Source organism: Gigantopelta aegis, chromosome 5 (genome assembly GCF_016097555.1).
Source record: "Gigantopelta aegis isolate Gae_Host chromosome 5, Gae_host_genome, whole genome shotgun sequence".
Taxonomy (NCBI): domain Eukaryota; kingdom Metazoa; phylum Mollusca; class Gastropoda; order Neomphalida; family Peltospiridae; genus Gigantopelta; species Gigantopelta aegis.
In genome coordinates, this window is record NC_054703.1 from 29,436,999 (window position 1) to 29,464,398 (window position 27,400).

The 27,400-nt window shown below is 39.8% G+C and overlaps 1 protein-coding gene across 1 annotated transcript; it reads right to left on the reverse strand.

Moving 5' to 3' along the window:
- Nucleotides 1–303: 303 nt before the first annotated feature.
- On the reverse strand, nt 304–27,400 carry LOC121373832 (hemicentin-1-like). The gene is made up of 9 exons (XM_041500607.1): nt 27,169–27,400; nt 25,454–25,741; nt 24,056–24,177; nt 12,905–13,046; nt 9,710–9,979; nt 7,821–7,887; nt 5,359–5,425; nt 1,786–1,919; nt 304–408 (listed from the first exon to the last, which is right to left on the reverse strand). The coding sequence occupies exons 1-9, from the start codon at nt 27,305–27,307 to the stop codon at nt 351–353; spliced, it is 1,287 nt and encodes a 428-aa protein (XP_041356541.1). The 5' UTR covers nt 27,308–27,400; the 3' UTR covers nt 304–350.

Here is a 27,400-nt window from a genome sequence, read left to right on the forward strand (position 1 = left end):
TGATTTAGTCAGAAACGATAAATTAATATTTTATTTAGAAATTTGATATCAATAGACTATTAACATAAAGATTTGTCAAGGCAAAAGATATAAAACAGAATACTAATATAATGATTTATTCAGAAACGAGTTGTAAACATAACATTAATATAATGATTTATTCAGAAACGAGATATAAATATACTATTAATATTTTATTCAGAAATTTGATATCAATAGACTATTAATATAAAGATTTGTCCAGGCAAAAGATATAAAACAGAATACTAATATAATGATTTATTCAGAAACGAGTTGTAAACATAATATTAATATAATGATTTATTCAGAAACGAGACATGTATAGAATATTAATGATTTCTGACGTCAACTGCCAGCGGTACTGAACCAACGTCCGCCTTGGAGGAACTGTAATAAATAAACAAACAAACAAAGTAAATAAATAAATAAGTAAATATCAATCGATAAATACATAAATATCAATCAATCAATCAACCAATCAATCAGTCAATCAATCAATAATTACATATACACAGATAGATAACATATTGATGTACCAATACAATTTGTATTGAGACGTACTTTCTGACGAGTTATTTCCTTCAAGGAGAAACAGTTCCTGCTTATGTCAATATGTCTATGATTTGTTGTTCGCACATTTAAACAGCGTATGCCAATGTGTCTATGATGTGTTGTTCCCACATTTAAACAGCTTATGTAATATTGGCATAGCTGTTTAAATGTCAATATGTCTATGATGTGTTGTTCCCACATTTAAACAGCTTATGCCAATGCGTCTATGATGTGTTGTTCCCACATTTAAACAGCTTATGTATCTAGGTAGGCAGACAGACCGATAGACAGATATGTAGGCTGATAGATAACACTACTAATAATAAATAGCAGAACGAGCCATCTACGGGGAACCGGGTGACAACATCACCATCAGGAGACTATCACAGCCACTCACACCACTACCACACTATCGTCAAAGTAATACATTCATCACTACTACCATTATCACCACCATCACTATCACCATCAAAATCATCATCATCATAAACATATTCATCATCATCATCATCACCACCACCACCACCTCCATTATCATCACTGCCTCATCATCATCGTCATCATCATAATATTTATCATCAGTATAATTACCTCCATTACTACCACCACCATCATCATCATCATCATCATCAATATCGCCATCATCATAATCATCATCACCTCCATCACCATCATCACTACCTCCATCATCACCACAACCTCCATCATCATAATCATTATTACCACAACCTCCATCATAATCATCATCACTACCTTCATCATCATCACTATCATCATCATCATCACCGCAACCTCCATCATCATAATCATCATTATCACAACCTACATCATCATCACTACCATACTATTATAACCATGATAATCATCATCTCCATTATCATTATCTTCATCAACATCATCATCATCATCATAATCATCAACATCATCATCACTACCTCCATCATCATCACTATCATCATCATCACCGCAACCTCCATCATCATAATCATCATTATCACAACCTACATCATCATCACTACCATACTATTATAACCATGATAATCATCATCTCCATTATCATTATCTTCATCAACATCATCATCATCATCATAATCATCAACATCATCATCACTACCTCCATCATCATCGTCACTTTCATCATCATCATCATCATCATCATAATCATCATCACCATAAACCCAGATTGCACCCCTATCGCTATATTGGACTCACCTCTGTGACGTGATGCCGTGTTCCGTGACTCCAGTGAAGCCAGGCTGCACCCCTATCTTGGACCATACCACTGTGGCCGTGCCCGTCTCGGGTATTATGCCGCTGTGAATGGCGGCGCGACAGATCGACGATGTCTGAAATAGACGAGGAAGTTTGGTTTTAAGTATTGGTTTAAAGCAGAACATCCAGTCTATCGTTTCCCGTTGTCAGTGTTTGCGTCAGTACGTGCGTGAAGTGAACATCGGTGAAATGGCCTTTTACATAGGCCAGCTCCCAAAATATAGTTCGTATCTGTATCCCTCCGCGGAACCGTGTCCGTCAAACATGGTTGACGATTCCTCACGGACACGCACACCGACACGGACGTGCAATTGGGCCGTGCTTTAAAAAAACATAGTCCAGACTCAACCGTCAATAACGTCACTGCTCGAGTGTTTAGTCGTGCTGTCATAACGTCAAACATACAATGTGTATGGCGTTGTCGTGACGTCAAACATACAATGTGTATGGGGTTGTTGTCACGTCAAACATACAATGTGTATGGCGTTGTCGTAACGTCAATCATACAATGTATATGGCGTTGTTGTGACGTCAAACATGCAATGTGTATGGGGTTGTTGTCACGTCAAACATACAATGTGTATGGGGTTGTCGTAACGTCAATCATACAATGTGTATGGCATTGTCGTGACGTCAAACAATGTGTACGGCGTTGTTATGACGTCAAACATGCAATGTATATGGCATTGTGATAACATCAAACATGCAGTGTGTATGGCGTTGTTATCACGTCAAACATGCAGTTTATGGCGTTGTCGTTACGTCAAACATACAATGTGTATGGCGTTGTTATGACGTCAAACATGCAGTTTATGGCGTTGTCGTTACGTCAAACATACAATGTGTATGGCGTTGTCATGACGTCAAACATACAATGTGTATGGCGTTGTCATTACGTCAAATATACAATGTGTATGGCGTTGTTATGGCACACTCTGTTAAGAGTGGAATGGATGCCCTGTATAAGAGTAAGTATATTGCCACAAAAATACAGTGTGTGAGTGTCGAGCATCCGAGTACTGAAATACACGCGTACACTGACCAACAAAAGTTAGGACCGACTTTGAAATACCAAAGTTCCACACTTAACCAAGGGACAGGCAGTATTCCCGAGCATAGGGACAGGCAGTATTCCCGGACATAGAGACAGGCAGTATTCCCGGACATGGAGACAGGCAGTATTCCCGGACATGGAGACAGGCAGTATTCTCGGACATAGAGACAGGCAGTATTCCCGGACATAGGAACAGGCAGTATTCCCGGACAGTAGACTTATTTGTCCCTCGCCAGGCCCGTTGGAACGATATCTGGAGTGTGTGTGTGTGTGGGGAGGGGGGGTACAACCTGTAATCGAGGGGCGTAATCTCTAGTGGAGGGACAAGCCACATTTTAATCTTTATTTATATAGAGTATGATTTAAAAAATGTGCATTGTCGTCCTCGAGCGGGAGTTGGGGTTGAGGGGGTTGGGGAAGGAGGGGGCAGGCCTACACAAGCATACATCCCCAAGTGTTTAGCCAATTTCACACGCGTCACATTTTGTCCGCGTTTTGGAGATAAATCTTTGAAACCTCCTTGTAACTTCCTACCATAGAATCACAACAGAATGACAGTACACAGGACAAGTCTAATAGCTAATAGTTTAAATGTATCTATATTACATTTCATGTTACCGGCCTTGGTGGCGTCGTGGTTAGGCCATCGGTCTACAGGCTGGTAGGTACTGGGTTCGAATCCCTGCGTGAGTGCTCCGCAAGGCTCAATGGGTAGGTGTAAACCACTTGCACCGACCAGTGATCAATAACTGGTTCAACAAAGGCCATGGTTTGTGCTATCCTGCCTGTGGGAAGCGCAAATAAAAGATCCCTTGCTGCCTGTCGTAAAAGAGTAGCCTATGTGGCGACAGCGGGTTTCCTCTAAAAAAAACAGTGTCAGAATGACCATATGTTTGACGTCCAATAGCCGATGATAAGATAAAAAAATCAATGTGCTCTAGTGGCGTCGTTAAATAAAACAAACTTTACTTTTACATTTCATGTTAACTTATTTGCATACTTATATCCAATTAAGGTTCAAGCACGCTGTCCTGGGAACACACCTCAGCTAACTGATTAGTTGTTAATGGTTAGGGAGAGAGAACTAGTGCTCACTAACTGGTGTCTCCTAGTGTACGCTATCTCACAAAGCTGGTGTCTCCTAGTGCACGCTATCTCACAAAGCTGGTGTCTCCTAGTGTACGCTATCTCACAAAGCTGGTGTCTCCTAGTGTATGCTATCTCACAAAGCTGGTGTCTCCTAGTGTACGCTATCGCACAAAGCTGGTATCTCCTAGTGTACGCTATATCACAAAGCTGGTGTCTACTTACTGAAGTGTACGCTATATCACAAAGCTGGTGTCTCCTAGTGTACGCTATCTCACAAAGCTGGTGTATACTTACTGAAGTGTACGCTATCTCACAAAGCTGGTGTCTACTAGTGCACGCTATCTCACAAAGCTGGTGTCTACTTACTGAAGTGTACGCTATCTCACACAGTTGGTGTCTCATAATGTACGCTATCTCACAAAGCTGGTGTCTACTTACTGACGTGTACGCTATCTCACAAAGCTGGTGTCTCCTAGTGTACGCTATCTCACAAAGCTGGTGTCTACGTACTGGAGTGTACGCTATCTCACAAAGCTGGTGTCTCCAAGTGTACGCTCTCTCACAAAGCTGGTGTCTACTTACTAAAGTGTACACTATCTCACAAAGCTGGTGTATTCTAGTGTACGCTATCTCACAAAGCTGGTGTCTCCTAGTGTACGCTATCTCACAAAGCTGGTGTCTACTAGTGTACGCTATCTCACAAAGCTGGTGTCTACTAGTGTACGCTATCTCACAACGCTGGTGTCTACTAGTGTACGCTATCTCACAAAGCTGGTGTCTCCTAGTGTACACTATCTCACAAAGCTGGTGTCTACTAGTGTACGCTATCTCACCACGTTGGTGTCTGCTATCTCACCAAGTTGGAGTCTACCTACTGAAGTGTACGCTATCTCACAAAGCTGGTGTCTACTAGTGTACGCTATCTCACCACGTTAGTGTCTACTTATTGAAGTGTGTGCTGTCTCACCAAGTTGGTGTCTACTTACTGAAGTGTACGCTATCTCACCAAGTTGGTGTCTTCTTACTGAAGTGTGCGCTATCTCACCAAGTTGGTGTCTACTTACTGAAGTGTACGCTATCTCACAAAGTTGGTGTCTACTTACTGTAGTGTAACCTATCTCACAAAGTTGGTGTCTACTTACTGAAGTGTACGCTATCTCACCAAGTCGGTGTCTACTTACTGACGTGTACGCTATCTCACAAAGTTGGTGTAAACTTACTGACGTGTACGCTATCTCACCAAGCTGGTGTCTACTAGTGTGTGCTATCTCACCAAGTTGGTGTCTACTTACTGAAGTGTGTGCTATCTCGCAAAGTTGGTGTGTACTTACTGAAGTGTACGCTATCTCACCAAGATCGTGTCTACTTACTGAAGTGTACGCTATCTCACCAAACACAGGTGCAGAGTTTGTCTTACAGTTGGCTGGACAGTGAGCGCTGTAAGATAAAACAATTATTGCTTTGTTGTGTTGTAGGATAAAACATTTATTACTTTGATGTGTTTGTAAGATAAAACAGTTATTACTTTGATGTGTTTGTAAGATAAAACAGTTATTACTTTGATGTGTTTGTAAGATAAAACAGTTATTACTTTGATGTGTTTGTAAGATAAAACAGTTATTATATTGTGGCACTGTAAAATAAAACAGTTATTACTTTGATGTGTTTGTAAGATAAAACAGTTATTACTTTGATGTGTTTGTAGGATAAAACATTTATTACTTTGATGTGTTTGTAAGATAAAACAGTTATTACTTTTTTGCATGTCAAAAGATAAAACAGTTATTACTCTTTCTTTTTTTATTATCCATAATATATAAATAAAAACAATACATACTAGTCGTGTGGGCATGTAATTGTTATTGTTTTATTAAGAAGTATAATGAAACTGTTGTTTCCCCGATTTAAAAAAAAAATAGATTGAACCATTTTTCCTAGCGTTTGTTAAATTTGTCATATTCACAATTTTATTTTAATAAAAACATTTTTCGAATTCAAATTTTTTTTCCAGGATTTGTTATTGTTTTTGTTGTTTCATTATCCGTAATGTATCAATAAAATGATACATACCAATTGTATGGGTAATGTTGTTTTATTGTCTGTAATATATCAGTAAAATTAATTCACACTGGTCGTAAGGGTAATGTTATTGTTATTGTTTTATTATCACTAATATATCAAAACTAGTGGTACGGAAAATAATAATATATTTTATTATCAGTAATACATCAATAAAAATAAGACATACTAGACATACTAATGTTATTATCGTTGTTTATTATCTGTAATATATCAATATAAATAATCCATACTGTATTATTGGTTAATATATATATATATATATATATATATATATATATATATATATATATATATATATATACAGTCGAACCTGTCTATGGCGGCCACTCGTGGGACAATACAAAAGTGGCCGCCAAGGAGAGGTGGCCGCCGTATGCAGGTCATATATAAGTCCGAATTTTTAAAAACAATTACACGTATGTTGCAATAGAACTATTAAGGAGCCATATACATGTGCAAAAACGTTAACGCGATCGGCTCACTGGGTTTAGGTGGCATTTTGAAAATAAATATCAGAAATAAACTGCAGCAGTATTTAATTCCTTCTAGAGTTGACACGTTTAACTCCAGTTGTTTTAGGCTAGATACCTTCTTATCAACTGCGTTTAATGACCACCGCCGATGACTAGTACATCGCACCGTTAATCCAGATTAAAAACACTTGTTAATTAACGAACACAGCTAAGCGACCGACGACCTTTAAAGGACCGCTGTTTATCAAGCCAATTGGTTATATCAACAAAAACATCTTACGTTTTTTTTTACGATTGCCGACATTTCTTTATAACTTGCACTAAAAACAATTGTGGCCGCGATAGCAGGTTCATTTTCGCTTTTTTATGACAAAAGTGTGGCCGCTGGCCGCGTTGAGCAGGTGGTTGCCATATAGAGGTAAAATATATAGTAAAATTCATTGGGGGGACCTCAGGGTGGCCGCCATGGACAGGTGGCCGCCATAAGGAGGTGGCCGCGAAGGCAGGTTTGACTGTATATATATATATATACATTACCCTTATATATATATGTTATTACCTGAGTATTTTTCGGTATCGTCAATATCATATATTAGGAATTAAAATTGTATTATGCGAGCCTCTGGCGAGCATAATACATTATTTTTATTCCTAACATATGATATTGACGATACCGAATACACGAGGGTAATAATCTCTTTATCATATAAGCTCAAGCTTAATACAACGTGTTTTTGTAAACTGTACACGCAACTTTAATTCCAGTGCACCATTACTAGATATTCAAATGACGTAAGAATGTTGCGCTGTGTATTTTTGAATGGAAATGACGTCAAACTCGAATGACGTCATTTTGGATGTCCTTACATCAAAATAAAGTTATGCCTAACGTTTTTTGTTTTCTGAACGCTGGACAGCTTTCAGTGTCAAATTGCCATTAAAATGATTTTATTTGATGACTATGAATGCATACGTCAATCATGGAGTGTCACCCAAGTACGTTTGCTTAAATGTCAATAAACCTAGTGCCGAGACCTCGACTAATTTACATCTAATTTGCAAAGGTAACAAATTCTTAAAGTATGTGATCTGAAAAATATCACATACTTTGATTGCACTGAAAATGTAAAATATTATATGATATTATCAGTAAAATGATCAATAAAAATAATTAAGTCTAGTCATATGGGTAATGTTCTTATTTGTTCAATATATCAATAAACAACTATTAACAAATATATCAGTAACTAATGGGTAAATATATCGGAAATGGTTACCCGCAAAACTGAGCCATGCAGTCAGCAAACGTGGCAGAACAAAACACTGAACCCAGATCAACGTACGCTGTTAAATATCATAACAATAACAATAACAACAGCAACAACAACAACAATGATAATAATAATAATAATAATAATAATAATAATAATAATAACTACAACAATAACATTAATAATAAATATAAAAATAATAAATTAATTATAACACCAATAATAATAATAATAATAATAATGATATAAAAATAATAATATAATAATAATGATAATGATAATGATAATAATAATAAAGCATATTAAATAATAATAATAATAATAATAGAAATAATAATAATAATATTAATAATAATAATAATAATAATATCAATAATAACGATCTATCAAATACTTGTTAATTATTATTATTATTGATTAAATTTATGTAATAATCGTTAACATTATTACCAGAGCGTCGATTTCTCAAATAATTGTTAAACATTATTAATGAGTCGATTTAGTAAACAATCTTTCAACATTAATGAGTCGATTTAACAAATAACTGTTAAATATTATTAATGAGTCGATTTAACTAATAATTGTTAAATATTATTAATGAGTCGATTTAACAAATAATCATTAAGTTCATTGAACCTAGTTCTCGGAGAACGTGCGTTTGTGTTTAGCTCAGAATGCATTACCAACTTTAGAAATAAATTGTAATGTGCAATTGAAACTTGTACTGGCTTGTAATGTGTAATTAAAACTTGTACTGTCTAAACATATTTCTCAACATCTAATAACTAGTGTCAATAACGGTCGAGGCGTCATTAGCACCACTTAATAATTATAGTCAGTGACAGTTGATGCTTCATTACCACTACCTAATAACTAAAGTCAGTGACAGTTGATGTGTCATTACCACCACCTAATACCTAGAGTCGGTGACTTTTGAGGCGTCATTACCAACAACTAATAACTAGAGTCACTGACTGCTGAGGCGGCATTACCATCACCTAATACCTAGAGTCGGTGACTTTTGAGGCGTCATTACCAACAACTAATAACTAGAGTCACTGACTGCTGAGGCGGCATTACCATCACCTAATAACTAGAGTCAGTGACTGTTGAGGCGTCATTACCACCACTTAATAGCTAGTCAGTGACTGTTGAGGCGTCATTACCATCAGCTAATAACTAGAGTCAGTGACTGTTGAGCCGTCATTACCACCACTTAATAACTAGAGTCAGTGGTTGTTGAGGCGTCATTACCATCATCTAATAACTAGAGTCAGTGGTTGTTGAGACGTCATTACCACCACCTAATAACTAGTCACTGACAGCTGATGCGTCATTACCACCACCTAATAACTAGTCACTAACTGTTGAGTCGTCATTACCACCACTTAATAACTACAGTCATTGACTGTTGAGGCGTCATTACCACCACTTAATAGCTAGAGCTCGTGATTGTTGAGGCGTCATTAGCAATACCTAATAACTAGTCACTGACTGTTGAGGTGTCATTATCACCACTTAATAACTAGAGTCAGTGACTGTTGAGGCGTCATTACCATCACCTAATAACTAGAGTCAGTGACTGTATATATATATATATATATATATATATATATATATATATATATGTGTGTGTGTGTGTGTGTGTGTGTGTGTGTGTGTGTATGTATGTGTGTGTGTGTGTGTGTGTGTGTGTATGCGTGAGTGTGTGCGTGCGTATGTATGTATGTATGTATGTATGTATTATGTATTCAATAATGTAAATCACTCTCCACCATTATCTTGTACATTATTTATTTATTTTATGTTTATGTTTGTATAATGCTGATAAGTTGTAAAAACTTAAAGTAATAAAGAATTTGAATTTGAATTTGAATTTGTTGAGGCGTCATTACCAAGTGCAGCGGCGGTCGCCTGCCCCAGACGGTTGCCCACGATGCATGAGTATTTCCCGGCATCCCCCGCTGAGGCACCCATAATCAACAATTTGTGGCTGGTTCCGGCCGCCGGAAGTGTGAGGTACTTCGCCTTGTTTGTCAGGTCCAGCTGGACGCCATCTTTCTGCCACGTGATCGAGAGCGGGGAATCTCCGTCGGCCTGACAGTCGAAGAAAACAGTTCCCCGGATCGGCAGCAGGTTGGGCTGTATCGTGGCGGAGGGCGGAACTGAGCACAAAAAGAAAAACTACACTTTCATTCATTCATTCATTTCAGCTTATTGTCGAGCTTATATCCAATTACGTTTCAAGCATGGTGTCCTGGGCACACACCTCAGCTATCTGTGCTTTATGTCCAGGACAGTGGTTCAGTGGTTCATTGGTTAGTGATACAGAAGGGGGTGTAATGGTCGTACACCTACCCATTGAGTCGTTAAAACTCGCTCTGGGTGGGAGCCGGTACCGGGCTGCGAACAAAGTACCTAGCAGGCTCATCACCGAGGCCGGTAAGCCGCACTGGCGTCACAGAGTAAATAAACCCCCCACCTCATATACTGAACGTCACAGTGTAACCAAACCCCTCCACCTCATACACTGAACGTCACAGAGTAAATAAACCGCTCCAACTCATACACTGAACGTCACAGAGTAAATAAACCTCTCCACCTCATATAATGAAAGTCACAGAGTAAATAAACCCCTCAACCTCATACACTGAACGTCACAGAGTAAATAAACCCCTTCACCTCATACACTGAACGCCCACTGGTGTCACAGAGTAGAATAAACCCCTTCACATCATACACTGAACGTCACAGAGTAAATAAACCCCTCCACCTCATATACTGAACGCCCACTGGCGTCACAGAGTAGAATAAACCCCTCCACCTCATATACTGAACGTCACAGAGTAAATAAACCCCTCCACCTCATACACTGAACGCCCACTGGCGTCACAGAGTAGAATAAACCCCTCCACCTCATATAATGAACGTCACAGAGTAAATAAACCCCTCCACCTCATATACTGAACGTCACAGAGTAAATAAACCACTCCACCTCATATACTGAAAGTTACAGAGTAAATAAACCACTCCACCGCATACACTGAACGTCACAGAGTAAATAAACCACTCCACCTCATATACTGAACGTCACAGAGTAAACAAACCACCCCACCTCATATACTGGACGTCACAGAGTAAATAAACCACTCCACCTCATATACTGGACGTCACAGAGTAAATAAACCCCTCCACCTCATATACTGAACGCCCACTGGCGTCACAGAGTAGAATAAACCCCTCCACCTCATATACTGAACGTCACAGAGTAAATAAACCCCTCCACCTCATACACTGAACGCCCACTGGCGTCACAGAGTAGAATAAACCCCTCCACCTCATATACTGAACGTCACAGAGTAAATAAACCCCTCCACCTCATATACTGAACGTCACAGAGTAAATAAACCACTTCACCTCATATACTGAAAGTTACAGAGTAAATAAACCACTCCACCGCATACACTGAACGTCACAGAGTAAATAAACCACTCCAACTCATATACTGAACGTCAGAGAGTAAACAAACCACCCCACCTCATATACTGGACGTCACAGAGTAAATAAACCACTCCACCTCATATACTGGACGTCACAGAGTAAATAAACCACTCCACCTCATAAACTGAACGTCACAGAGTAAATAAACCACTCCACCTCATATTCTGAACGTCACAGAGTACGTAAACTACTCCACCTCATATACTGAACGTCACAGAGTAAATAAACCACTCCACCTCATATTCTGAACGTCATAGAGTAAATAAACCATTCCACCTCATACACTGAACGTCACGGAGTAAATAAACCGCTCCACCTCATATACTGAACGCCTACTGTTGTCACAGAGTAAATAAACCCATCCACCTCATACACTGAACGTCACGGAGTAAATAAACCACTCCACCTCATATACTGAACGTCACAGAGTAAATAAACCCATCCACCTCATATTCTGAACGCCTACTGTCGTCACAGAGTAAATAAACCCATCCACCTCATATACTGAACGCCTACTGTCGTCACAGAGTAAATAAACCACTCCATCTCATATACTGAACGTCACGGAGTAAATAAGCCGCTCCACCTCATACACTGAACGTCACGGAGTAAATAAACCACTTCACCTCATATACTGAACGTCACAGAGTAAATAAACCCATCCACCTCATATTCTGAACGCCTACTGTCGTCACAGAGTAAATAAACCCATCCACCTCATATACTGAACGCCTACTGTCGTCACAGAGTAAATAAACCACTCCACCTCATATACTGAACGTCACAAAGTAAATAAACCACTCCACCTCATATACTGAACGCCTACTGTCGTCACAGAGTAAATAAACCCATCCACCTCATACACTGAACGTCACAGAGTAAATAAACCGCTCCTCCTCATATACTGAACGTCACAGAGTAAATACACCACTCCACCTCATATACTGAACGTCATAGAGTAAATAAACCGCTCCACTTCATATACTGAAAGTCACCGAGTAAATAAACCCATCCACCACATATACTGAGCGTCACAGAGTAAATAAACCGCTCCACCTCATATACTGAACGTCACAGAGTAAATAAACCCATCCACCTCATATACTGAACGTCACAGAGTAAATAAACCACTCCGCCTCATATACTGAACGTCACAGAGTAAATAAACCACTCCACCTCATACACTGAACATCACGGAGTAAATAAACCGCTCCACCTCATATACTGAACGTCCACGCTTACGGTATGGTCTGGGAATGGAACAAAACACAGCAAAACAGCCCAGCATATTAACGTCACACAATGTATACACGCCGCCTACCGCATGTACACAACGCCAACATTTCATCTACATTGACAGACACTGTATGTTATGTGGCGACAGGGGAATATATAACGTGGTGGGGGCATATGTGTGATTGTGGGCATTGCGCCCATGCTCCTCTCCTCTACGCAAGTGTCACATCCTCCTCCCGAACTGGACGTCCCTGACCAAGCTTATTGTGACGTTAACAGCGGCTGTGCACGCGTACCGCCCCCACCCCTACCCCCCCCCCCCCACCGAACTGGACGTCCCTGATAAAACTTACCCTCTACAGTGACGTTAACAGCAGCCTTGTCGACTCCTAGAGAGTTAGTGGCCGTGCACACGTATCGCCCCTCTTCTCCGCGCCCTATATTACTGATCACCAGCGATCCGTCCGAATCCGTGTACACTTTTGATGACGTAGTCTGGAAAATAACGTGACGTTTTTAACATGTTGATATAATGAACACAACCCGTCTGAGCACGTGTACACTTTTATAGTCCGCAAAATCATTTGACGTTAATAACCTTAGTTTTATTGAGATCTAACACATAAAGAAATGACAGGGTTATTAGGAGTCAAACATGAAAATGTTGATTTTTGAAAGAGCGTGATTTAGTCCTTGACTAAAGCTGATAACTCAGTGTTTCGTGAGCTAATTCTTCACTAAAGCTGATAACTCAGTGTTTCGTGAGATAGTCCTTCACTAAAGCTGATAACTCAGTGTTTCGTGAGCTAGTCCTTCACTAAAACTGAGAACTCAGTGTTTCGTGAGTTAGTTCTTGACTAAAGCTGGGACCTCACAGTGTTTCGTGAGTTAGTCATTGGCTAAAACTGATAACTCAAAGTGTTTTGTAAGTTCATCCTTGACTGCAACTAAAAACTCACAGTGTTTCGTGAGTTAGTCCCAGATTAAAACTGTTTCGTGAGTTAGTAGATGACTAAAACTAATAAATCATTTCTTTAGTTATTGCATTACTAAAACTAATAATTCACGTTTTTATGATGCTTGAAAGTGACTTTCCTTTATGTATATTTCCGTTTTATGATTCTAGAAGCAAATTGATATGTGCGTGTTTTCAATACAAACCTAAAACCGTTTTAATAACATGTTATACATATATGGATTTTCTGTTTTATATAGAGTACGGCAAAGCTAGCTTTCAATATAAAATGACCGGACAGTCTAGACTTCAATGTACTATTGTCAGTGGCGGAAACAGAAAATCCAATTAGGGAAGGGGGTGGGGGGGGGGGGGGACAGTGACGGGAACTTTGGTGGAGGTTTCGAGCGGGATCGTAAAAAAATGAAAATGAATATATAATAAAATTATAGCTATCGCAAATTCAGATCCGCCTTTGATTGTTCTATGTATCTCTAAACCTAAATGGGCGGGACGTAGCTCACTGGTAAAGCGTTCGCTTGATGCGCAGTCGGTCTGGGATCCAACCCCGTCAGTGGGCTCCATTACAGCCAGTGCACCACGGCGTATATAAATAAAACCATGGTGTGTGTTATTCTAGCTGTTGCATATTGCCTATAAAAGATCCCTTCCTGCTTCTGTAAAAATGTCCAGGGCTTCCTGTCACAAGTAACAAATTTGTGACATCCAATAATAGCCAGTGATACATAAATAAATGTCCTCTAGTGGTGTCGTTAAACAAAACAAACTTTAACTTCAATAAAACCTAAAATTATTCTAAAATTAGTATATAAGTAATTAAGCTAAGCATTTAAAACATCCATCTTTCTTAATAACTCGAATGTTTAAAACACCCATCATTCTTAATAAATCGCATAATACTTAAAACGCCCATCATTCTTAATAAATCGAATAAATGTTTACACTACCCATCATTGTTAAGAAATCGAATAATGTTTAAAATCGAATAATTTTTAAAACATCCATTATTGTTAATAAATCAAATAATGTTTAAACTATCCATCATTGTTAATAAATCGAATAATATTTAAAACATCCATCATAGTTAATAAATCGAATAATGTTTAAAACGCCCATCATTCTTAATAAATCGAATAATACTTAAAACGCCCATCATTCTTAATAAATCGAATAATACTTAAAACACCCATCATTCTTAATATTTCGAATAATACTTAAAACGCCCATCATTCTTAATATTTCTCACAAAGTTTGTACAGTGGAACATATCCACCCCCACCAACGACACCACCCCCCACCCCACCCCCGCCGATATAAAAAGGTTCTAGTTTTATCTAGCTTGAGGAAACCCAATATGACTGTCTTCACACTTTGTTCCGCTCCCTCCCACAATCCACCGGCCTCGGTGGCGTCGTGGTAGGCCATCGGTCTACAGGCTGGTAGGTATTGGGTTCGGATCCCAGTCTAGGCATGGGATTTGTAATCCAGATACCGACTCCAAACCCTGGGTGAGTGCTCCGTAAGGCTCAATGGGTAGGTGTAAACCACTTGCACTGACCAGTGATCCATAACTGGTTCAACAAAGGCCATGGTTTGTGCTATCCTGCCTGTGGGAAGCGCAAATAAAAGATCCCTTGCTGCTAATCGGAAGAGTAGTCCATGTAGTGGAGACAGCGGGTTTCCTCTCAAAATCTGTGTGGTCCTTAACCATATGTCTGACGCCATTTAACCGTAAATAAAATGTGTTGAGTGCGTCGTTAAATAAAACATTTCTTTCTTTCTTTCCTCCCACAATCCGGTTATTTGAGGACAGCTTTTCTATTCTAGATATTAAGCTGAATGAAATTAAGCAAATTACTTTGCCAAATTAAACCTGTTTAAACATATCCATCGCAGTCAGTAAACCGGTTAAAGTTTGTACATTCTGTACAGTGATCCTCCCATTTGTATCAAATGGTGTGGGGGGTTTCTCGGTCTAAAAGTGCTAGGCCTGTTGTTCCCCGCTACACAATAAGACCCTTGGCAAAGCAGCCTTGTTCAGTTGTATCCTTTAGTCATCTGACGTGAAACCTCGTCCCTTTTAAACAAGTGTAACGTGAAGTACTCTACAATTCTTTTATCGATCTATGCTACACGCCTAACGTGATGTATTTTTTAATTCGTTTATTGCTTTAAGCAAGCCTAACGCGAAGAACATTTCAAATCTTTTATCGCTCTAAGATGCAAGCCTAATATGAAGTATTTTTCGATTTTTTTATCGCTTTAAGCTACAAGCCTAACGTGAAGTATTTGTTTTATTCTATTATCGCTCTAAGCTACAACCCTAACGTGAAGTACTTTTCAATTCTTTTATCGCTCTCAGCTACAAGCCTAACGCGAAGAACATTTCAATTTTTTATCGTCCTAAGCTACAAGCCTAACATGAAGTACTTTTTCTATTCTTTTATCGCTCTAAGCTACAACCCTAACGTGAAGTAGTTTTTAATTCGTTTATTGCTTTAAGCAAGCTTAACGCGAAGAACATTTCAAATCTTTTATCGCTCTAAGATGCAAGCCTAACATGGAGTAGTTTTGTATTTTTTATCGCTTTAAGCTACAAGCCTAACGTGAAGTTTTTTTGTGTTTTTTGTATCGCTCTAAGCTACAACCCTAACGTGAAGTACTTTTCAATTCTTTTATCGCTCTCAGCTACAAGCCTAACGCGAAGAACATGTCAATTTTTCATCGCTCTAAGCTACAAGCCTTTTTCTATTATTTTATCGTTTAAGCAACAAGACTCATGTGAAGTACTTTTTAATTCATTTATCGTTTTAAGCTACAAGCCTAACATGAAGTACTTTTCAAGTCGTTTATCACTTTAATCAACAACCCTAGCGTTTTTATTCTTTTATCGTTCTAAGCTACAAGCCTAACGTGAAGTACATTTAAATTATTTTATTGCTTTTAGCTACAAGCCTAACGTGAAGTACTTTTCAAGTCGTTTATCACTCCAAGCCTAACGTGAAGTATGTTTTAATTCCTTTATGGTTTTAATCTACAAGCCTAGCGTGAATAACTTTTTAATTCTTTTATAGCTCTAAGCTACAAGCCAAGCTTGAAGTACTTTTCAAATTATTCCATTGCTTTAAGCTACAAGCCTAACGTGAAGTACTTTTCAAGTCGTTTATCGCTCCAAGCCTATCGTGAAGTATGTTTCAATTATTTTATCGCTTTAAGCAAGCCTAACGTGAAGAACCTTTCAATTCATTTATCGCTCTAAGCTACAAGCCTAACATGAAGTACTTTTCAATGTTTTCATCGTTTTAAGCTAAATGTCTAACGTTAAATATTTTCAATTATTGTATCGCTTTAAGCTACAAGCCTAACGTGCAGTACTTTTTTATTATTTTGTTAGTTTAAGCTATAAATACAACGGAAAGTACTTTTTAATTATTTTATCGCTTGAAGCTACAAGTCTAACGTTAAATATTTTCAATTATTTTATTACTTTAAGCTACAAGCCTAATGTGGAGTACTTTTTAATTGTCTTATTGGTTTACGCTACAAGCATAACGACGATAACGTAAATACTTTTCAATTTTTATCACTTTAAGCAAGCCTAACGTGAAGTGCTTTTCAACTAGTTTGTCGCTTTAAGCTACAGGCCTAACGCGAAACACTTTTCAGTTATTTTATTGCTTTAAGCTGCAAGCATAACTTGAAGTAGTTTTCAGTTCTTTTATCGCTTTGAGATACAAGACTGACATAAATTATTTTCAATTCTTTTATCGCTTTAAGCTACAGGCCTAACGTGAAACACGTTTCAGTTATTTTATTGTTTTAAGCTGCAAGCATAACTTGAAGCAGTTTTCAGTTCTTTTATCGCTTTAAGCTACAAGCATAACGTGATGTATGTTTCAAATGTTACCTTTAATCTGGGTTAATTGTTATATGTCGAGGAAGGTGGGTTAGTTGTTAAATGTCGAGGACTGTGGGTTAGTTGTCATATGTTCAGGAAGGTGGGTTAGTTGTTATATGTCGAGGAAGGTGGGTTAGTTGTTATATGTCGAGGACTGGGGGTTAGTTGTCATATGTTCAGGAAGGTGGGTTAGTTGTTATATGTCGAGGAAGGTGGGTTAGTTGTTATATGTCGAGGACTGTGGGTTAGTTGTCATATGTTCAGGAAGGTGGGTTAATGGTTTGAGAGAGAGAAAGAAAGAAAAAGAAAGAAATGTTTTATTTAACGACGCACTCAACACATTTTATTTACGGTTATATGGCGTCAGACATATGGTTAAGGACCATACAGATTAAAAATCCCATTCTTCGACTGGGATCCGAACCCAGTACCTACCAACCTGTAGACCGATGGCCTAACCACGACGCCACCCAGGCCGGTCCTGAGAGAGAGAGAGGTCGGTTTAGTAGCTAAGTCGTTACACTTTAGTCGTTACACTGAGTCGTTAAACTCGCTCTGAGTGGAAGCCCGTACAGGGAAGCGAACCAGTAGAGTTAGACATTTGTTTTGTTTGACGACACCACTAGAGCACGTTAATTTTTTTTTATCATCGGTTATTAGTAATGTTGACATATAGTCTTAGATAGGAAACCCGCTATATTGTTCCACTAGTAGCAGTGGCGGATCCAGAAAATTCATTTGGGGAAGGGGGGGGGGGGGCAATGGCACGAGGCTGAATGCCAATGGAACTTTGGGGTAGGTTTGGAGGGGAGTGTAAAAAATGAAAATTGACATATAATAAAATTATAACTGTCGCAAAATTTAGGTGGGCCCGGGCCCCCCACCCCCTAGATCCGCCTCTGAGTAGCAAGGAATCTTTTATATTCACTGTTCCAGAGACAGGAAAGCACATACTACGACATTTGACCAGCTGTTTGCATTGGTTGGAATGAGAAAAAACAAATCAGTTGAATGGATCCACTGAGATGGTTCGATCCTGCGATGCAAGCGCCTTAAACGAGCACTCAACAGACTGAGCTAACTCCCGCCAAACTGAACACAGTAGAGAGCTCTTTTCTAACAGTACCTGCGTTACGTTTAGCCAGCCAGCTGTCACGAACGCTTCATAGACTGGTGTGTTGTTTACGCTATGCACGGAATAACCACTTCAGTAACCAATGAAAATTGTTTGCAAGTTACAAACGTTTGGCGAAAAATGTCTCTCTGAACGAATGCTAAACTGAATGCAGGCCAGATTTATTACTATATATCTGCACTAACACATTATCGTACACGCCGTTTATCGATCAGCAAACATTCTCGTTTAACATCCATTCACTGTGGAAATATTAAAATCTGATTCTTTATTGAGCAACTCGCTCGCTGCTGTTACCAATTCTAAAGCCACCTGTGGCATCTTTTCACAAACAGTTTACAATATGCACAATGATTAAAATCCAAGCGGTCGCCGTGTGCACATGACTAAGAGGGGGGGGGGGGGGGGGTTCTGTTCTTTTTCTTTTCGGTTGTTTCTTATTATAAAGTTGAAGGCCCTCCTTACACTAAGAGCTTAAGGAAGAAATAAAATCACAACATAATTTGTGGACAAGAGACCTTTTTATGCAATTTTCAGTCCAGCTGTGGGTTCCATGACAACTGAAAATATGGCGCCACTTCGTCTGCAACGATTATTACTAATGCTAGTCAATCTAATTAAAATTAGCTCCACTATTACATGTGGATCTAACACCAGCCAGTTGGAGCTCATGTCCACCAATCAAAACCTTACTTGCAGAATCCTGCCAGTGATTTAAAAATAATTTGAAAACATTCCGAATTATCCTGAGGGTATACGATATGTTTCATGTGAATTACGAATGCCTTATTTAGACCAGTAGAACTAATTTTAATCGGATTGCTAACAACAATGCGTAGTCCCCAATGTCCAGGTAACATTTCGTCTGTAAATAATAATTTAAATATTGACCAATCACACTTCGCCTTTTATAACGTTATTTGGGAGCATACAAATTCTAAAAATATCGGGCGAGTCTATTTTAGTGGCCGCATTACAGCGAACCATACCAATACGTACGGGGTGGGTTATCAGTCTTCAATTTTACATTAAAAATTATTTATTTATTTATTTATAAAAAAAACCCAAACTAAATCAGTCTTCAGTTTTACATTACAAATTATTTATTTTATAAAATAAAACATGTTTTAAGGCATTCGTAATTCACACGAAACATGTCGTATACCCTCAGGATAATTCGGAATGTTTTCAAATTATTTTTAAATCACTGGCAGGATTCTGCAAGTAAGGTTTTGATTGGTGGACATGAGCTCCAACTGGCTGGTGTTAGATCCACATGTAATAGTGGAGCTAATTTTAATTAGATTGAATGCTAGTATAAATCTTTACGATGACGTCACAGTACATTGTAGCAGACGACATAAATTACGATAACACGAAGGAAGGAAGGAAATGTTTTATTTAACGACGTACTCAACACATTTTATTTACGGTTATATGGCGTCAGACATGGTTAAGGACCACACAGATATTGAAAGAGGAAACCCGCTGTCGCCACTTCATGGGCTACTCTTTTAGATTGGCAGTAAGGGATCTTTTATATGCACCATCCCATAGACAGGATAGCACATACCACGGCCTTTGATGTGCCAGTCGTGGTGCACTGGCTGGAGCGAGAAATAGCCCAATGGGCCCACCGACGGGGATCGATCCCAAACCGACCGCGCATCAAGCGAGCGCTTTGCCACTAGGCTACGTCTATCTCCACGATAACAACAAGAGTGCTTGCTTATTACAGTAGAAAACTATGTCAGTTATACTCAAGTGTGCTTGCTTATTACAGTAGTAAACTATGTCAGTAATACTCAAGTGTGCTTGCTTATTACAGTAGTAAACTATGTCAGTTATACTCAAGTGAAATTCTTTTTAAAAATCATATCTTTAATTGTGCCCAGCTTATTGTAGGGATCAAGTGGAGATAGGTAAGAGGGGTGAGGATAAGCGTACGAGACGGGGGAGCAAATCCTCAAATTCTGGCAAACATGACATAGATAAGTGGTAGATGTGTAAGTGGGACATGGGTAAGTGGGAGATGGGTAAGTGGGAGATGGGTTAGTGGGAGATGGGTTAGTGGGAGATGGGTAAGTGGGAGATGGGTAAGTGGGAGATGGGTAAGTGGGGGATGACTAACTGGGGATGGGTAAGTAGGAGATGGGTAAGTGGTAGATGGGTAAATGGGACGGGTAAGTGGGAGATGGGTAAGTGAGGGATGGGTAAGTGGGGGGTGAGTAAGTAGGAGATGAGTGAGTGGGAAATGGGTAAGTGGGAGATGGGTAAGTGGGAGATGGGTAAGAGGGAGATGGGTAAGTGGGAGATGGGTAAGTGGGGGATGAGTAAGTAGGAGATGGGTGAGTGGGAAATAGAGTGGGTGATGGGTAAGAGGGAGATGGGTGAGTGGGAGATGAGTAAGTGGTAGATGGGTAAGTGGGAGATGGGTAAGTTGGAGATGAGTCAGTGGGAGATGGGTGAGTGGGAGATGGGTAAGTGGGAGAGGGGTTATAGGGAGATGGGCAACTGGGAGATGGGTCAGTGGGAGATGGGTGAGTGGGAGATAGGTAAGTGGGAGATGAGTAAGTGGTAGATGGGTAAGTGAGATGGGTAAGTGGGAGATGAGTAAGTGGGAGATGGGTAAGAGGGAGATGGGTAAGTGGGAGATGAGCAAGTGGCAGATGGGTGAGTAGCTGATGGGTGAGTGGGAGATGGGTGAGTGGGAGATGGGTAAGTGGGAGATGAGTAAGTGGGAGATGGGTGAGTGGGAGATGGCTGAGTGGGAGATGGGTAAGTGGGAGATGGGTAAGTGGGGAGATGGGTAAGTGGGAGATGATTAAGTGGGAGATGGGTGAGTGGGAGACGGGTAAGTGGGAGACGGGTAAGTGGGAGATGGGTAAGAGGGAGATGGGTAAGAGGGATGGGTAAGTGGGAGATGAGTAAGTGGCAGATGGTACAGATTTTAGACCTCTCACTGAGACACTCGCCAGCCAGACCTCTCACTGAGACACTCGCCAGCCAGACACTCGCACTGAGACACTCGCCAGCCAGACACTCGCACTGCGACACTCGTCGGCCAGACCTCTCACTGAGACACTCGCTCAGCCAGACCTCTCACTGAGACACTCGCCCAGCTAGACCTCTCACTGAGATACTCGCCCAGCCAGACACTCGCACTAAGAAACTCGCCAGCTTGACACTCTCACTGAGAAACTCGCCCAGCCAGACATCTCACTGAGACACTCGCTCAGCCAGACACTCGCACTGGGACACTCGCCAGCCAGACACTCGCACTGAGACACTCGCCCAGCTAGACCTCGCACTGAGACACTCGCCCAGCCAGACCTCGCACTGAGACACTCGCTCAGCCAGACCTCGCACTGAGACACTCGCCAGCTAGACCTCTCACTTAGACACTCGCCCAGCCAGACCTCGCACTGAGACACTCGCCCAGCCAGACCTCTCACTGGGACACTCGCACTGAGACACTCGCCCAGCTAGACCTCGCACTGAGACACTCGCCCAGCCAGACCTCTCACTGAAACACTCGCTAGCCAGACCTCGCACTGAGCCACTCGCCCAGCCAAATCTCTTACTGAAACACTCGCCAGCTAGACACTGGCACTGAGACACTCGCCCAGCCAGACCTCTCACTGAGACACTCGCTCAGCCAGATCTCTCACTGAGATACTCGTCCAGCCAGACCTCGTACTGAGACACTCGCTCAGCCAGACCTCGCACAGACATACTCGCCCAGCCAGACCTCGTACTGAGACACTCGCCAGCCAGACACTCGCACTGAGACACTCGCTCAGCCAGACCTCGCACTGAGATACTCGCCCAGCCAGACCTCGTACTGAGACACTCGCCAGCCAGACACTCGCACTGAGACACTCGCTCAGCAAGACCTCGCACTGAGATACTCGCCCAGCCAGACCTCGTACTGAGACACTCGCCAGCCAGACACTCGCACTGAGACACTCGCTCAGCCAGACCTCGCACTGAGACACTCGCACAGCCAGACCTCGTACTGCTCTAGCTCTCTCTGACACGACACTTCTTCAACTAGTCTCGCCCCATTCAATGCTACAGCTCTCCCAGCACTCTTTATATTTGTTTTATTCTTGTTTGTTTTTTGTTTTGTTTTTCCCTCGTCCGATTCATTGTCCCACGATTGGAACGTTAACAGCAGGCGCGAATCCGTGCTCCCCTTATTTTTGCTCAAACAATATATATATATATACAGAATACAATATAATTAAAATTAGCTCCACCGATTAATAACTAATGGTAGACAAGCAGAGCTCATTTTAATCAGATCGAATAAAATACATTTTAAAAAAATGCAAATTTATCCCGTCCCCCCGTCAAGGTCTTTTTAATTCTATTTTTAAAAAATAAAGGGTTTTGGACCCTCTATTAAAAAATACTGGTTCCGAGATGGAAAATATTCACTAAATTAAAAACATATTTCTATGCATGAAAAACAAAATGATTGGGCCAACTTACTAAGCTTCCAGCTGTTAACCACAAGTCCCTTAGTGGTCGTTTGCACGACTAGGCGATTACTGTTGGAACAAGACATGTCAGATCGCGTTATAAGTATTGGGCGCCGTCAGGAGTGAGGAGTTGGGGCGGGTGCACGGACGTCCGCTCTGCACCCCCCATCCCCCAAACCCCCCCCCCCCCCCCCCCCCCCAGTTGAAAGACGAGTTAATACACAACGGAATTCCTCATTTTGCCGTCATTTTCCGTTTTTATTTGCGCTTCCCACAGGCAGGATAGCACAAACCATGGCCTTTGTTGAACCAGTTATGGATCACTGGTCGGTGCAAGTGGTTTACACCTACCCATTGAGCCTTGCGGAACACTCACTCAGGGTTTGGAGTCGCTATCTGGATTAAAAATCCCATGCCTCAACTGGGATCCGAACCCAGTACCTACCACCCTGTAGACCGATGGCCTAACCACGACGCCACCGAGGCCGGTCACTTTTGATGGTGTCAAGGACATGTACACAATATGTGATGAGGGGACATAACTCTTATTGAATGTAGGTTTCGTTTCTCATGACTGGATTGTCTCTCCTATATTCGCCATGCTTCCGTCATTTTTCTTAATTTATTGTCGTGCATGAAACCTATTTCACTCTCTAACCATTGCACAATGAAAATAAATGAAATAAAGTGAAAAAATTAATATACTTAAACAAGGTACTATATAACAATAATAATAATAATAATAATAATACAATATTATTATTGTTATAATGGTGACAATAATAATAATAATAATAATAATAATAATTAAAATAATAATTATTATTATTGTTATAATGGTGACAATAATAATAATAGATAATATTATTATAATAATAATAATAATAATAATTAAAATAATAATAATAATAATAATAATAATATAATAATAAACATCATCATTACCATCACCATGATAATAATAAGTTATAATAAATGTTTACTGCAGGGTTCGAAATTAACACTCACCGGGTGATTCCACGATACAGTATAACCGGGCTGAGTTGTACTGGTACACCAAAGGCGAATCGTGTCACCTTTGTTGGCGGTCACGTGACCATTTCCGGTAATCTTCGTAATGTACGGTTTCGCTAAAGAAAAAAGAAAAAGTTTTGTGTTTTGCTGCAGATCTTAGTTTTAGTTTGACGTTATCACGGAAACAGTAGAAACACAAACGAAACCGAGGCTAATATGTTGAAATGATCACGGAACTACAGAAGAAAAACAATGAAAACGAGGCTACTATGTTGAAATGATCACAGAAACACACACGAAAACGGGACTACTATGTTGAAATGATCACGGAAACACAGTATGTATGATTTTATCAAATTCAATACAATTTTTTTTTTTTAAAGTTTAATTCGTGGTGCATGGATATTGTGTTCAATTGTATTGTCTCAAAAAAATATGGTGTACAATTATTTCTGATGAACCTGCCTGTGCCAATTGGGGAAGGACCTTGCTGTTAACTAAGTGTGACAATGGCACGAAATAATAATGAAATAATAACAATAACATAATTTTCATCTGAAGTTAGTAATTGTTTTGAAAATTATTTATAACGACATTTACATATAATAGGAGACGCGGAATTAATATACTAATGAAAACACATGAGGCTAAGTGACTGCACATCGGACGAGTTCTCAGAATTTTGTCATCGTGATAAATCCTTGTTGCCCATGACAGCGTACATCTTTCGTCCGATTTATCACGTAAATTAACCGATGGGAAAAAGGCTTATATGAAAGTTTTATTAATAAACTTATCGTGCAGCCACTGTTTCTATTGCCCGACTATGATGACCGATTAAAGCAAAGTCCTAAACGTATACTAGCAGATTATCACTTTTGACGTTACTCATGTGACGTCACGCGCATAGCTACATTACAAAATCACTAATTTGACATCTACATCATCGTACAATATAGCTAAAATAACAGAAATAATAGTTAATGACGTACAACTCTGCACTACTTCGTGTAATAGTACGTACACAGCACGGTGAGGTGGCCTGCACTATTTCGTGTAATAGTACGTACACAGCACAGTGAGATGGCCTGCACTACTTTCTGTAATACTACGTACACAGTACGGTGAAGTGGCCTGCACTACTTTCTGTAATACTACGTACACAGCACGGTGAGGTGGCCTGCACAATTTCGTGTAATAGTACGTACACAGCACGGTGAGGTGACATGCACTATTTCGTGTAATAATACATACACAGCACGGTGAGGTGGTCTGCACTACTTCGTGTAATACTACGTACACAGCACAGTGAGGTGGCATGCACTACTTTCTGTAATACTACGTACACAGCATGGTGAGGTGGCCTGCACTATTTCGTGTAATAATACGTACATAACACGGTGAGGTGGCCGCTGCCCTGCACTACTTCCACGCCGTTGTTTGCCTCACACACGTACTGCCCGGAGTCAGTGTACTTCGTGAACGTGATCAGCAGCTGAGATCCGGTTCCGTTGTTAATGACCTTGACACCGGACGTGACCTTGTCCTTGCTGCCGTCGATGTTGTAGTGATACCACGTGATCGTCGGTTTGGGGTTACTCTTGAAGTTACACTCGAACCGCACGGAGTGGCCTTCCTTGACCGTCGTGTCGTTCAGCTTGTTCTGAATAGCTATGTGTTCTGTCATAATTACACAATAATAATTATAATACAATTATAATACAATCATAACAATAATAATATGGGGCGGGACGTAGCCCAGTGGGAAAGCGCTGGCTCGATGCACGGTCGGTTTGGGATCGATCCCCATCGGGTGGCTCATTGGGCTATTTTTCGTTCCAGCCAGTGCACCGCGAATGGTATATTAAAGGTCGTGGTATGTGCTATCCTGTCTGTGGGATGGTGCATATAAAAGATCCCTTGTTACTAATGGAAGAATGTAGTGGGTTTCCTCTGCTGACTATGAGTCAAAATTACCAAATGTTTGACATCCAATAGCTGATGATTAATAAAAATCAATGTGCTCTAGTGGAGTCGTTAAAGAAAACAAACTTTACTTTTTATCTCTATAATATGTAAGTCTTACTCGATATTTGAGATAATGATCACACTGTAAGTCTTACTCAAATGTTGAGATAATTATCTGTTTCACGTGTAAGTCTAACTCAATATATTGAGATAATTATCTGTTTCACATGTAAGTCTTATTCAATATGTTTAGAGAATTATCTGTTTCACATGTAACTCTTACTCAATATGTTGAGAGAATTATTTGTTTAATATGTAAGTCATATTTAATGTGTTGAGAGAATTATATCTATAAAATGTAAGTCTTGCTAAAAATGTTGAGAGAATTATGATCTCTTTAATCTGTAAGTCTTACTCCAATGTTAAGATAATTATCTGTTTCACGTGTAAGTCTAACTCGATATATTGAGATAATTATCTGTTTCACATCTAAGTCTTACTCAGTATGTTTAGATAATTATCTGTTTAATAAGTGTTACTCAATATCTATTTAATTTTTAAGTCATACTCAATATGTTTAGAGAATTATCTGTTTAATAAGTAAGTCTTACTCAGTATGTTGAGAGAATTATCTGTTTAATATGTAAGTCATATTTAATATGAGGAGAGAATTATATCTATAACATGTACGTCTTATTTAAAATGTTGAGAGAAATATCTGTACGTCTTACTCAGTATGCTGTGAGAATTATTTGTAAGTCGTACTTAATATTTTGAGACAGTTATCTGTAAATCTTACTCAATACGTTGAAATAATAATCTGTAAGTTTTACACAATATGTTGAGAGAATTATCTGTACGTCTTACTCAATATGTTGTGAGAATTATCTGTAAGTCGTACTCAATATGTTGTGAGAATTATCTGTCCGTCTTACTCAATATGTTGTGAGAATTATCTGTACGTCTTACTCAATATGTTGAGAGAATTATCCGTCCGTCTTACTCAATATGTTGTGAGAATTATCTGTACGTCTTACTCAATATGTTGAGAAAATTATCTGTAAGTCGTACTCAATATGTTGTGAGAATTATCTGTAAGTCGTACTCAATATTTTGAGACAGTTATTTGTAAGTCTTACTTAGTATGTTCAGTGAAATCACTTTGCTTGCGCCTCCCAGCACGTTCGTCGCGCTGCACGTGTACACCCCGCCGTCCTTGACCCGCACGTTCGTGATCACGAGGTCAGGGCCGTTGACCTTCACCCTGGTTCGATCCATGGCTCCTGGGTCTGGCGTCCATTTAAGAACTGGTTGCGGACTCCCGAATGCGCTGCACGACAGCGTAACGTTCGTACCCTCTGTCACCGTCAA